General features: G+C 50.4%; 1 protein-coding gene and 1 long non-coding RNA gene across 2 annotated transcripts; one reads left to right on the plus strand and one right to left on the minus strand.

Annotated features, from left to right (window-relative positions):
• Nucleotides 1–375: 375 nt before the first annotated feature.
• TMSB4X (thymosin beta 4 X-linked) lies at nt 376–2,546 on the minus strand. The gene is made up of 3 exons (XM_044235421.1): nt 2,475–2,546; nt 1,266–1,379; nt 376–814 (listed from the first exon to the last, which is right to left on the minus strand). The coding sequence occupies exons 2-3, from the start codon at nt 1,363–1,365 to the stop codon at nt 780–782; spliced, it is 135 nt and encodes a 44-aa protein (XP_044091356.1). The 5' UTR covers nt 1,366–1,379; nt 2,475–2,546; the 3' UTR covers nt 376–779.
• Nucleotides 2,547–9,151: 6,605 nt separating this feature from the next.
• On the plus strand, nt 9,152–9,973 carry LOC122897371. Its single transcript, XR_006382519.1, has 2 exons — nt 9,152–9,263; nt 9,876–9,973. It is a non-coding gene; the product is annotated as an uncharacterized LOC122897371 (long non-coding RNA).
• Nucleotides 9,974–13,074: the final 3,101 nt, after the last annotated feature.

Genomic DNA, 13,074 nt, shown 5'->3' on the forward strand with positions numbered 1-13,074 from the left:
GTCAAGGCTGGTAACGGGCTACATAACCAACTTTGGTTTGACACTTGAAACCCGCTGTTGTGAATCAGCAGTACTTTTTCCGGATCAGATGCAATTTTGTTGGTTTAGCAAACCCTATGAAATTCAAGAACTGCAAACATGTTTTCCTCCAACTCCTACTAGGAATTCAAGTAGCCCAAAAAAATTACCTTCCAATCACCTTAGCACCCATGAGGTAGTATTTCACACACCCAGATGAAGCTCCTTCCGACCTTATCCTCAACTACCAGAGGTTATTTACCGTTCCCCAGTAAGAAAGACCACTCGTGGCTCTTTCGCGAAGGTTTCATGTACGACTAAGCCGCTCCTTCCAGACACCAAACAGTCACAACCAACCAGGTTTTAAAACTTTTTATTGCATATTAAAAAAATTGTGCATTCCAATAATTAAAATCATTTGAACAAAAAAATGGCACTCTGATTAAACTGCGTTTTACAGCCTGCAGGACATCTTGGACCAGCTTGATTTTTTTCCTCTACACTTCCCTGTCGTCCCACCCAGCTTCTTCCTTCACCAACATGCAAGTTCTTTTCCTTCCCTGCCAGCCAGACAGGCAGATGGGAGAGGCAGGTGCCTTCGTTGTCAGTAGTTCTCCATTCTTTGATGTGAAAAGGGGCAGCACAGTCATTTAAACTTGATCCAACCTCTTTGCATCTTACAAAGTTAAACAGCTAAAAGAAGTAAAATAAGAAGGCAATGCTTGTGGAATGTACAGTGCATATCGGCGGCGCCCGCCTCATTACGATTCGCCTGCTTGCTTCTCCTGTTCAATCGCTGTGACAGGGGGAAAAAAAAAAAAAAAGAAAAGATGGAGGGAGCTCATTAGGCAGACTCAGTACAGCCTCGTGTTCAAGTGGAAGATTATCGTACTTTTCGTTTAGTTATCTTCCCGCATCATAAAAATCCAAGTATCCAGTCACCCCATCGTGAAATAGGACCATTAAAAAACCATGTAACAGATAAAGTGGTATAATAGTGCATATTAATATAGTATACCAAACATCCCATCATTATTAAATTATTAAAGCCCTGTTGTTTGTTGGCTGCAAAAAATTCTTAATTAACCTTTCCAGACCACATTTATCATAAAAACTGTCAGCTCCTCCCCCGCACTCCCTGCTTCCCCACCCCCCACTCCCCTCCCTTCCCAGTCGCGGTCCTTCACCCAGCCCCTCCCATCCTCCCTCCCGCCCAACATTTTTCTCCGGGGTGGGGGGGGGCTTACTTTCTTTTGAAGGCAGTGGATTTTTCTCTTGTGTTTCTGTCTTCTTCAATTTCGACTTATCGAATTTCTCAATCTCAGCCATATCGGGTTTGTCAGACATGGTTGCAGAGGAAGCTGCATATACAAAGCCAAGAGAGAGGTTGAGATCGAGCGAGCGATCCACCGTTGTCTCCCTCGGCTCAGAAATGCGCTTTTGCCCTCGCATCCCCCGCCTGAAACCCCACCTCTCCCTCCTTCCGCTTTCATGGAAGGCTATAGCTCGTCCTCTTGCTACACACACACAAAAAAAGAACCCCTCTTCATTATTTCCAAATGCGGGGGAACAAACTGGGAAGATCGCCCTCTCATTAGGAGGAGAAATCTTCCGGAATAAGGAGATGCACGATCGTGGGTGTCAGTTACAATGTCCGAAAATTGCAATGTGGCTAGAAGAGGGAAACCATGTCAAGTGGGGTGGGATCGAGTAGGAATTCTTAAAATGAAGCCGAGGCTGCACAATGCTTCCATTTTACATGGGTCTCCCCCAGAGATGCGGGCCCGTGCTGCTTTTCTCCTCTGTTCACAAAGGCGGCGGCGGCAGCCGGCACCGCGACCACCGCCCTACCGCCGCCTAGCTCGCGCCCAACAATGCAGCCGGCCGCGCACAAAGCGGCCCCACACCCCGAAAACCAGTCCTCCTCTGCGTTTACGGGCAATTCGGCCACCCCGGCACCCATTCCCCTGCAAGAAGGGCTGGATGTCCGTCCTCCCCGCCATTATGGCCCAGCCACCCTAAATCGGGACAGACGGGAGTGCAAGAAGCCATCACAGACTACAGGGAAAACGTTTTGTCAACGCTCCAGGCTCGGGTGGGTGGGCGTTAGAACAAAGGATTTTTCTGTTCCAGATTCATCACCCGCTAAGAGGCAGTGCAGAATGCCCGGGGTGGGGTGTGGGGGGGCAGTGGGTAGGAGAAGAAAAATGCTCCCTCGGAGCTGCACGGCCAAACGCCCGGTTTGGGGGGGTGGTCTTTAGACCACCAAGTTCTCGACCCCGTACCCCAGCATCTGGAAGGGCCTGGCATTCCCTAGGCCCCAAGGCGGGCTTCCCGGGAGGACCCTCTGGGCTGGGCTGTAGGGACGCCTCCGCAGGGAGACGGGCGCCGAGGGGCGAGCGCGGGCGCCGGGCGCGAAGGGACCGAGGGCAGGAGGCAGGGGCCCCGGGGCTCACCGGAGCGAGGTGCGCGAGCGAGAGAAGACCGGTCTGCTCAGGAGCCGCCGCCGAATGCCGGGCGGGGCGCGGCGCGCGCTGCTTTATGCGCGCTCGTATGTAAATGAGATGACGTCACCCGCGGGCCCGCTTAACTCCTTCGCGCCTGATCTCCGCCCGGTCCGGCGGCCGGCCTGGCGTTTGGGGGACCCCCGCCTGGCATGCACCGGTGCACCCTAACCGCCACGATGGCGGAAAATTAAAAGGAGCCAAAGCCCCCTCCCCCCAGCGCTTCCTGCATCATGCGTTTCCCCCGCCTCCTGTCTATTTTATCATAATGGATTTTTGCAACAGCCGCGCAAACCTGCTCTTGGGGACGGGGCAGGGTAACTGAGGGTTTGGCCGGTACCTAGGGGGACAGGCATTCCCTCACTGCGAAGCCGGCTTTGTCTGGTGCGGACATCCCCGGGCGAGGGCGCGGTGACCGCGCTGGAGGGCCTCGCCCATTGCAGGGGTGCGATTCCTGTGACTCAGCTTTCGAGCGGGCCGAGGGCCTTCGCCCCACCCCGGCCCTCTTTGTCTCCTCAACCGGCTTCTCCTGAAATTGGGTGGGAGGTAAAGCACCCTTAAGTGATTCTTTTCCCAAAAGCTGCCTCACTGTAACAGGCGTATTTTTTTGATCGCTCTGTAATTTTTTTTAAGCGAGCACCCGAATCAAATAACCGGAGTATTTGCTGGTTGGAGGTTCATCTACCTGCATTTTATAGCGTACGACGCCTCCCCGCTTAGAAAAGTAAGTCAAGTTCAAGCTCTGCTATTGACTTGCTGCCTGACAATAAGGAAGTTTTTACTTTCCTGTTCCTTATTTTGCTAAATATAAAAGCGATTGCTAAGGAGGCTCGTGTCCAGTGCCAAAGACTGCAATACCAGCATCTCTGAAATCGAAAGATTAAATTTAACCATCTCACTCTGTTTTGAAGAGAGCCTTTGCAGCACAAGATGTTTTTGAAGTGCACTTCTAAGTTACATCTGGAAATACAGGAGATTTCGATAGAGAAGAGCAATTTTCAAAATGGCACCTTGCCTGTGAGTACCAGTGACCCCCTTGCCGCTGAAATCAGTCTCCAGTACCGTGCCCTGGGCCGGCAAATGGCACATGGAAGCAAAAAGAGCCGCAGGTTAGAAAAGACCTACTTGAGATTATTTTAAGACCCAAAGCAGTAGGCACAAGACTTATCCCTTTCAGCAACCCTGAAGAAATGTTTCCAGAAAACCCCTTGCGGATCATGTTTATGGCCGAGGCTTTTGTCCCCTGGGGATTAAAGTCAAGTGTTCTATAGACCCTCAAAAGCCACTACTGAGCAGCTCAGCTCGGACTTCCCCATTTCTTTATCCACTTGACTTCCTTCTTGGTTGTGGGGGGAGGCAGGAGGGGGGCCAGGGACAGGTGACTGTCTGGCTCCCCAGTTCATGCTCTGGTGGGTAGCCGCCATTCTGCTCTCCAAACAGGATGTCACCTCTTTGGTTACACTTCCCCCCTGACCCTACCCTGGATGACTGGCCTGAGAGTCCCCCTCACTGTGGAAGCCCATTAGAGATCACGCAGGATGAATTCTTGGCCCGTGGCAGCAAGCAGCTGCACGAAACACTATCTCTGTAGGTTCCGGATTCCATGTTGCCTCACTCAGCTGCTGTCAAAAATCACTTCTTTCCTCCCCCGGTTGTCTCTGGATACAAAGGAAGGCCACTACCAACCCAAGGTCCTTTCCTCAGAAAGACTTGGGCCTTACAGAGCTGTATTTCCAGAAGAGACAGAGGAGTGGAAATTTGGAAATGCCTGGAGAATTTTTCTAGTTCCGTACCAAGCAGCCTCCTGTTGTGTTTAGATAGTGACAGAAAGAAAAAGGCGGCCACTTGTTAAAAAAAAGAGAGTCTTCCAGACTGGGCCTGCCTTTCGTACCGACCTAGAGGAAGCCGGAAGGGGGGAAGAGGCAGATGAAGGGGAACGCAAACTAAAGGAATATTTGTAAGGGTTGTATGACCCTGGCCATGTGAATTAATTTTTCTGGGCCCGAGTTTTCTCATCTGTAAAATGGGATCATTGCAAGACCCTACCTCACTGGGCTCCTGGGGAGCCCTAAAGGTTTAGGACAGTGCATGACACTTGTGAGTGCTTTGTATTATTGTTATTTAGGATAAAAATTTGAGGAAAAAATTAATATTTAGTGTTTAGGATTGCAAATTTTAGAGGTTTTTAGAGTCATTGTTTCTCTTAAAAAGTACCAGTAAAAATGAGATCTTTTGTTATTTTCATGGCACATAAAAACTCACCCCCACGGAGTGATGCCTTGTCAGAGTCAGACCCAGTCACGGGTGCTGTACGTTTGCTTCTGGCGTCCACCCACCCTGCTGCCCTCCCCGCTTGAGGATTTAGTTAGTTCACAGGATTTATTAGGATTTATTAGTTTACAGATAGGGAAACTGAGCTTAGAGATACATCCTTGTGATAACTCAGCCCGTAGCTACTCTCTGTTATTTGTGTTAAGGGGTTCATAAAAGTCTTCACACCCCGTGCCCCCTGGTCCCCCAAGTCTGCCCCCGAGAACCATCAGGAAGCACGTGAGGGGACAGGCTGCTGTGTTTCCCATGGCATTGGGGAGAGGGCACCGACTCAACGAACAGCTATGGCCTTGCGCTGAGCTGACTTGCTCGAGTGAGGAAGGTCCCAGAACCCAGCTGGGCCAAGCTCTGACCCTGTGGCTCCAGCCACCTTGCTTGCTTCCCCAGATCGTTCAAAGCTGTCACTATTAACGTCCCACGCATCCGGGGTAACTCTCACCTCCCCGAAGCTACTGCTGTAAGTGGGTTAGCGCGTGCTGGGCACGATCACCGTGGGGGTTTCAATCCCGAGTGAAAAGATCAAGGTTGAGAGCAGCTGGGAGCAGGATGCACTCCCAGCTCGGGGCTCTTGGGGAGAAGATGGGTGAAGCACCCACCAGCCGCTGGCCCGGCCTTCCACAGCTTGTAGACCCCGGCCACCCATGTGCCAAGAAAAGAGCGTGCCTTGGACGGTGGCCCTCCTCCAAAGCCCATGCCTGGTGGCACCAGGAAGAGGGCTCAGGGCACACCCTGTTTTATTTGCCTTTCCAGGGGAGGCCTGGGACACATGTGTAGCTATTTCCAAAGCTAGAGAAACAGCCACGGAAGTCTGGGTATGTGAAAATTAATCCTATTATTTTTAAGCTATTAAATTCAGTGCAGAGCGCTGCCCAGAAGAAGGAAAGGAACAGGAGAAAGTGACCAGGCCTCTTTGTCTTAGTTTTAGGGCCTCCTCCCAGCTGCCCTACCTGCCTGCGCCCCACTATCCCCGGTGACCCTGCAATCTCTATCCGTTCATGTAAATCCCCTTAGAGACACAGCCCGAGGCCCCCTGCCCCCACGCAGGAAGGGATATTGGGCGGGCTGTCTGTATATAACACCTACTTCAATTCTCACCCTCTGCGCTGGGCAGACTACCAGAATTGCACTCCGGAAAACCCTGAAGCTCTGAGAATCTAAGCCAGCCTTCGCGCCATCAAACACACCCTCCAGTCTCAGGAGCCTCTGCCCGCCCCTGGGGCCCTGTGTCCCCAACCCCAGAGTGTCTCTGGGACTCCCACCTGCCGCAGCTCCACGGGCGGGGCGCTCAGTGTGATGGTAACAGAAGGCTCCCTGGGCTAGTGTGCTACAAATGAGTGCAGGGGACCGCAGGGGAAGCAGAGAGGAGCCAAAGGCAGCTCTCCAGCCTGTCATGTCGAACTTGCTGTGCCGCTGGCTTTCCTGCTCACTGTGTCCATCCGATGGACTCTGAGAGCCAAGAGCACCTTTAAGGGGGATCTCACTCAACCCAGTTCCCTCCCCGTGGCTTGAATTCGCCTCTACAACATCCCCTCCAAGTGGTTGCTCAGTTTATGCACAGCAAGGGCAGGAAAAAGCCAGCAGAGAAGCTTCCAGCATACACAGGGGGCAGTGAGTAGCTTAGTGTGGCGGGGGCTTGGGCAGAATGAGAGAAAATGACAGGAAATAATGTGGAGAGGCAGGCAGGGGGCAGATTCAATAATAAAGTAATAGCGATAATAATAATATATGGGAGCTCTCCGTGTTTAATCTCCCCAAACCCTTACACAGCCCTGCGACAGAGGCCCTCCTTATGTTCCTCATTTTGCCGATGAGGGAGTTCTGGGGAGATGAAATAATTTACCCACAACCACACAGCAAAAGCCAGATGCAGGGTTCGAACTCAGATTGGCTAGTTCACAAGCCACGTCAGTTAAACACTCCGCTGTTCCAGAATCCCAAGACAAGGCCCTTAGATTTTGTTGTGTAGGCCCACTGAGGGAAATTCAGTCTGCCCTCTGCCCCATCCGACCGAACCCAGTGCCCTCGCAGTGAAGGTAATCTGATCTTGAAACACTGGCGGTTTCACACAGCTCTTCTCTACCTTAATATTCATATTAATATTAATATTCAGTCATTCATATTACACGAGGTTACAAAAAATTGGCAGGTCAAGTCACACTGAAAGGGGAGGCATTACACACTCCCGATGGCCCTCTGGGTTACAAGAGATAGACTTTTTATCCTGTCGTGAAACAGAATGCAAGTAGTAAGTGTTCAGGTGTTTTAATATGCTGCTGCTTCTGGGGACGTCAGTGCCTTTTCAATAGAACGTAGCTCTCACACCATCAGCGGAAGGCGGCTGGTGGCTTTGTGTAAGGAAAACGAAGCACAGGTGGGCACCAGATTTGATCACATAGGCCAAGGTCAACCTCCTTGGCTGACCCGGACTCTCTCCCCTCTGTGGGGCTGGCTCCAAGGGTGTGGGCCCTATGTGGTGGCACGAGGCCCTCACACTCACAGAGACCCTTCCCTCGGCTTCATGCTCAGCTGTCACCATCTTGAAATTGTTAATAATTTTGAGCAAAGGGCCCCACACTTTCATTTCGTACCAGTTACGAAGCCAGTGCAGCCCCTCTCATTCTCATTCTCTGGGTGCCCCCGGTGCCCTAGCTTTTCCTAGGACCCAGGAATGGGCCCATTTTTCATAGGCCCCTTCCTCTGCCTGCAGTGCCCTCTCTGGTATTTCCTGCCTGTGCTGCCCGAGTGTGAACGGGTCTGCGGGTGTGCACAGGATGGTTCAGCCTCGGTGCCCTCTGCTAATCTCCCAGCTGAGCCTAGTTGTTCTTGAAGCTGTCGATGGCCACCCATTCCTAGGGCCTTGGGCCAAGTATGGACACCAGTTCTCTCCCTTCCTTCCTGCCTGGTGGTTTTGTCCTGTCCAAGGAATGCCTACCCCTCTTGGCTTCCTTGCACATCAGAACTCCCCTGCATGTACAAGACCACAAAGGAGCAAGGCTTCATGGCCATCTCCACCCACTTCTCCAGTTCTCTCTGATTCCTTCACTCACCGGAAGCTTTCCTGGGGAGGAATTCCACAGTTAAAATTTGTATCGAGACAAGAAGAGGAGGATGTCTTTTTTTTTTTTTTTTCTGCACAGAGGCCAAACACGGGGCAAATGAAACACCAGGAAAGGATGCTTGAGTTCTAGGCTTTTACTGTGGCATATACAGCAGGGACTCGATTGTCTGAACTGGAAAGGTGACATGGACAATGGAGATTCACAGACAGACCGTCCAGTTAAGTTGCTAAATCTCACTTTAGCAAACAGATTCAATCGAAAGCACGTATTCAAACAAATACTCATCTTCTTGTTCATAGCAACACCAATCCAATAGCCCAAAGATTGGAAAGAGCCAAATGCCCATGGACGAATGAATGGATAGATGACAGGTAGTGTAGTCATCCGATGGGACAGTATTCCGCCATAAAAAAGAACGAAGTCTGTGCACACTACAACATGGGTGAAGCTGGAGAGATGCTGAGTGAAAGGAGCCAGGTAGGTCCTACAGACCACATATGGTAGGATTCCAATTATGTGGAACATCCAGAATGGACAAATCCATAGAGAGAGGAGGAGATTGGAGGTGGCCAAGGGCTGAGGGGGCAGGGGGAGGGGGGAGCCAAGGGGAGCCCCTGCCCGTTGGGTATACAAGGTTTCATTTTAGGGTGATGAAAATGTCTGGGAACTAGACAAAGGAGGGGGGCTGGGCAACACTGGGATGTATGAAAAGTCACTGAACTGTTTGCTCTCAAAGTGTTAATTTCATGTTATGTGAACTTTACCTCGATTAAAAAAAGGGGGGGGGTGTAAAGAGAGAGAGAGAGAAGAAAGGAAAGTAAATCATAGTCCCATTTCCTCACACCCCTGTGTCTGGTTCAGAGGAAATGGGAGGGGAGTTGGGGGCGGAGTGAGAGTCGGTTCTTAACTCTTTCTGTCCCACCAATCTGATGAAGCCCAGAGACCCTTTCTCAGAATTATGTAAATGCGTAAATTTTTTAAAAAAATAAATGAAAGCAATTAGATTCCCGAAGAGCTACCAAAAGAGCTTTAAACACTGTGATGGAGTCATCTCCGTGCTTCTTTTTGCATTAAATAACACAAGCCGATAGTCGGTCTCAGATTCAGCATAAATTGAAAATAGTGGGGAGTGTGTAGATATCTGCAAAATGTTAACAGATATAAAAATATCTGTGGTGTCTGTTGTTGACACAGTCACAGGAACTGCTAATGCTAGCGAGCTTCCTTGCTGTTATGGACTGAACGTTTGTCTGAAGGAAGGCAGCTGCCCAGAAGTCAAGCAAGAAACAGGTTCTCATCAGGAACCAAATGCACCTGTGCCTTGATCTGGGCCTTCCCAGCCTCCAGAATGGTGAGAAATTCATGTGTGTTGTTTAAGCTGCTGTTTGCCTGGAGTTTCGTTAGGGCAGCCCACGCTCAGAGACTCGCCCGGTGTCCTTGAAGGAAAGGTTAATGCTCTTTGAGGGGAATGAAAAGATACAATCTTTTCACTTTCTAAATTCATGGACCCCCCGGATTGTCTGCAAAGCTCTCCTGGATGTCTGTGGGCCCTAGTCTGTTGAAGCGGGGTGTGTGGGGGGGTGTCTCTCAAAAGAGAAAAAGTCACCAATAGAATTTCTGGGAGGGAACGGGAAGAGATGGTGGGGTGGCCTTCTAGGGACCAGATAAACCACCGAATATTTGCTTTGGAAGCGTAATTCCCCATACTAGTGGTTTACTCCAAAGGGCTTAGGCACCAGCTCAGAGGAACCAGTAGTGGGACAACAGTTGGCGGGGGGAGACCAGCTTATAGGTGACACCTTACATCTTGGGCTCCAATAATGCCTTACGTAATACAAGTCACATTTATCTGGGTGTTTGTGAACTTTGTCAATGCACTTTTTCATCGTTTGTGTAATTTTATCCTTAAAGCAGTCTTGTGCAGATAAAGGGCCTGGTATTGGTATGAATTTTTTTTTTGCAGAGGAAGAAACCCAGCCCACAGAGGATAAGTGACCTGCCCAAGGATGATTCTTGGTACTGGAGGTGTTCCCGAGGCTAAGTAAACAGCAGCATGCCTGGTTTTTGTTGTGGATGGTTTTTTGTTAGTTAGTTTTGTCATCCAAGAATCCATTGCTCAGATTTGAACCTGCATGCTTGGCTTCCAAAGATCTAAACTTACTCATTCATGAAAATGGCTTCCCTGACATACTACCCCCCCCCCCCATTTTAAACTACTCATAGTCCTTGGCTCAAAGAAAAAGCACACATTTGGACATAAATCTTCCTATTTATCTGTCTACTTACAGACTGGGGCACAATTTTAGTTTGGGCCAGAAGGAGGTATTTTAATGTTTGAATATCATATTTTGCACTCTACAGCGATGTTTGCACAAATGCCTCTTATTTACTTTTTTTAAAAAGATTTTCTTTATTTATTTGACAGAGATCACAAGTAGGCAGAGAGGCAGGCAGAGAGAGAGGAGGAAACAGGCTCCCTGCCGAGCAGGCACAATTGCCTTTTAGAGCTAGAAGGCTGGATCTGGTTTAGCGCGGCCTCCGGAAGGAAAGCGACTGCCCTTGGTCTAAACCCTTCCCATTTCCCTGGTGGTAGGAGTGTCTTTGTTATTCCTGGTGAGCCCCTTGGACGGTGCCTGCTTGTTTCTGATAATGAGGTGACTTACAGAAAAGTCGCAAAACTACAATGAAAAATTCCTATACGTCCTGCCGCCAGATTCATCAGTTGTTAATATTTTGCCCCATTTGCTGTATCATTCTATGTATCTTCTAAACCCCGAGAGCAAGTTACAATCTCCCAGAAAACAAGACCCTCTCCGCCACAGCCACAGTCCAACGATCAGGAGGAGGAAACCTCCCATTGCTACGCTCCTGCCATCTCATCTACAAATCTTATTCAATTTTTGCCTGTTAGCCCAATAATGTCCTTATAACAACTTTTCCTTCTGGTCCAGATCCCAGCCCAGGAGCCTGCCTGGCATTCAGTCCTCCTGTCCCTTTAGTGTCTTAATTTAGAGCTTCCCCAGCATCTCCGGCTCTTCCACGGCACGCAGATTTTTGAAGACGACAGGCCACTTGTTCTGTGGAATTCCCCTTGATTTAGGACTGTCCGACGTCTCCTGATGATTAATGTGGGCTTGGCCATGTTGGCAGGAGTCCCACGCGAGGGAGGCTGTGACCTCCTCCGCCTCTTGAATCCGGACGTGCACGGTGTTGGCCTGACCCGTTACCGGGGTAGCATGTTCACTTCGATCACCTGGTGGTGTTACCTGCCCGGTTTCTCCACTGTGAAGCTCTTTGTTTTTGAGACCCGCTCTTTCCCGCATCTCTGCCCCCTCGGTGGTGTGGCCGTGTCCTCGTTCATTCAGGCTGCCCCGAGGAAATCGCACATGCCGGTGGGCTTACAAACAACAGATGTTTATTTCTCTCGCAGGAGCGCAAGCGCGGGTCCCGTTCAGGAAGGCTCTTCCCTCCTGACCTAGTCACCTCTCCAAGGCCTGCCTCCTGCTATCCCCGCCGTGGGGGATACGCTGGCAACAGGTGAATTTGGGGGAGATCCGAATATGGATACGCTGGCAACAGGTGAATTTGGGGGAGATCCGAATATGGAGACCAGAGCCCCCAGTATTGATGGGATTATGCGTAGCCTCGGGGGAGGTGAATTCCACGCACAAACCCACATGAGTCTGTGGCACCGAAGGACCCCGTGTCAGCGCCGACCCCACTTACAAGGCACTTGGACTGGAGGTTGCCCTTCCAACCAGTGCCCCTACTGCGGTGTTTATAGCTCCCAAGGGCCTTCAACTAGGCCAGCATTTAGTAGGTGCTGTGAATCATCCAGAATGGAGGGGACTTCACTGGTTTTGCTGGGGGGCGTGGGCTGAGCACTTCGGGTGTGGGGGATCCATGGCTAGGAATAACCACACGGGTCATCCGGAGTGCTTGCCGGAGCTGGGCACTGTCCCATGGGCTTTTTAATTCCCTGAGTGACGGGGGTGGGTGCAGTGGACACCCCATCTTACAGAAGAGAAACTCCGAGATGTTCCACGCCCCCGGTCACTCGCTAGTCCCATGGACTGTTTGATATGATCATTTCAGTTTTCTCTTTCAGCATTTTATTTGCATTTTCCTCCCTCAAGCAGGGGCAGCAAGGACGAAGGGGAGATCTCCCACGTCAGGGAAACCGTTCCCTGGCCTTGGGCTGGGCCAGTCGGAATCCGGTTTTCTGGTTTTTGTATTGCTTTGATGGGAAACATGCTGACTTTGTCGTGCTGTCTACTTCTGTTGCTTTGTTGGAGCCTCTCCATCACCCCACGTCTTGGTCTTAGGATGCTTATTTTATTTTATTTTTTTATTTAATAATTATTGTTTTGGATTTTATTTACTTGTCAGAGAGAGAGTGCACAGACAGGCCCAGGGAGCAGCAGGATATCTCGCTGTGCAAAGAGCCTGATGCGGGGCTCGATCCCAGGACCCTGAGATCATGGCCAGAACCAAGGCAGATGCTTCACCGACTGGGCCATCCAGGCGTCCCAGGATGCTTGTTTTACAGATGGGAAGACTGAGGCTGTGGCCATCACTATGGGCAAGTGCCTGAACGGGGATGGCATCCAGCTCCCTCTGGTCTGGCCCCGAAGCTTCTCCTCTCTGATGCGGGAAAGGCCCTTGGTTAGCAGGCTTTCAGATGCAAACCAAACAATCAGGCCCTTTCCGCCCCCTTCTGACCGACAAAAAACGAAAAGGTTGAGTGCTGAGGTGGGGCAGAAGGCAGGGCAAGGAGAGAGTGGCGCTCGCTTGCCCTTGCTGGAAGTGTAAACCGGTAAAGATTTTTCAGGGGTACCAGCCACTCTCACAATCAAAACAGCATTTCCAGTTTGATCCAGCAGTTCCACTGTTAGAAATATTTTCTAGGGCCGTATTCGGACAGATACACCAAGATTTGTCTTCTATTCGTACATGTGCACACACCCAGATATCTTCCCCATGACTTCCCAGTAGCTTTCCCCATAGCTTCCCCATAGTTAGCTCCATTGTAGGTAACAGGAAACGCTAGAATTAATCTAAGTGTATGTTAATTAGATTAGTTAAATACACGACAGAAATTTATGCAGCCCTTACAAAATGACAGGGGCGCCTGGGTGGCTCAGTTGGTTGAGCATCTGACT

Source organism: Neovison vison, chromosome X (assembly GCF_020171115.1).
Source record: "Neovison vison isolate M4711 chromosome X, ASM_NN_V1, whole genome shotgun sequence".
NCBI classification, from domain to species: domain Eukaryota; kingdom Metazoa; phylum Chordata; class Mammalia; order Carnivora; family Mustelidae; genus Neogale; species Neogale vison.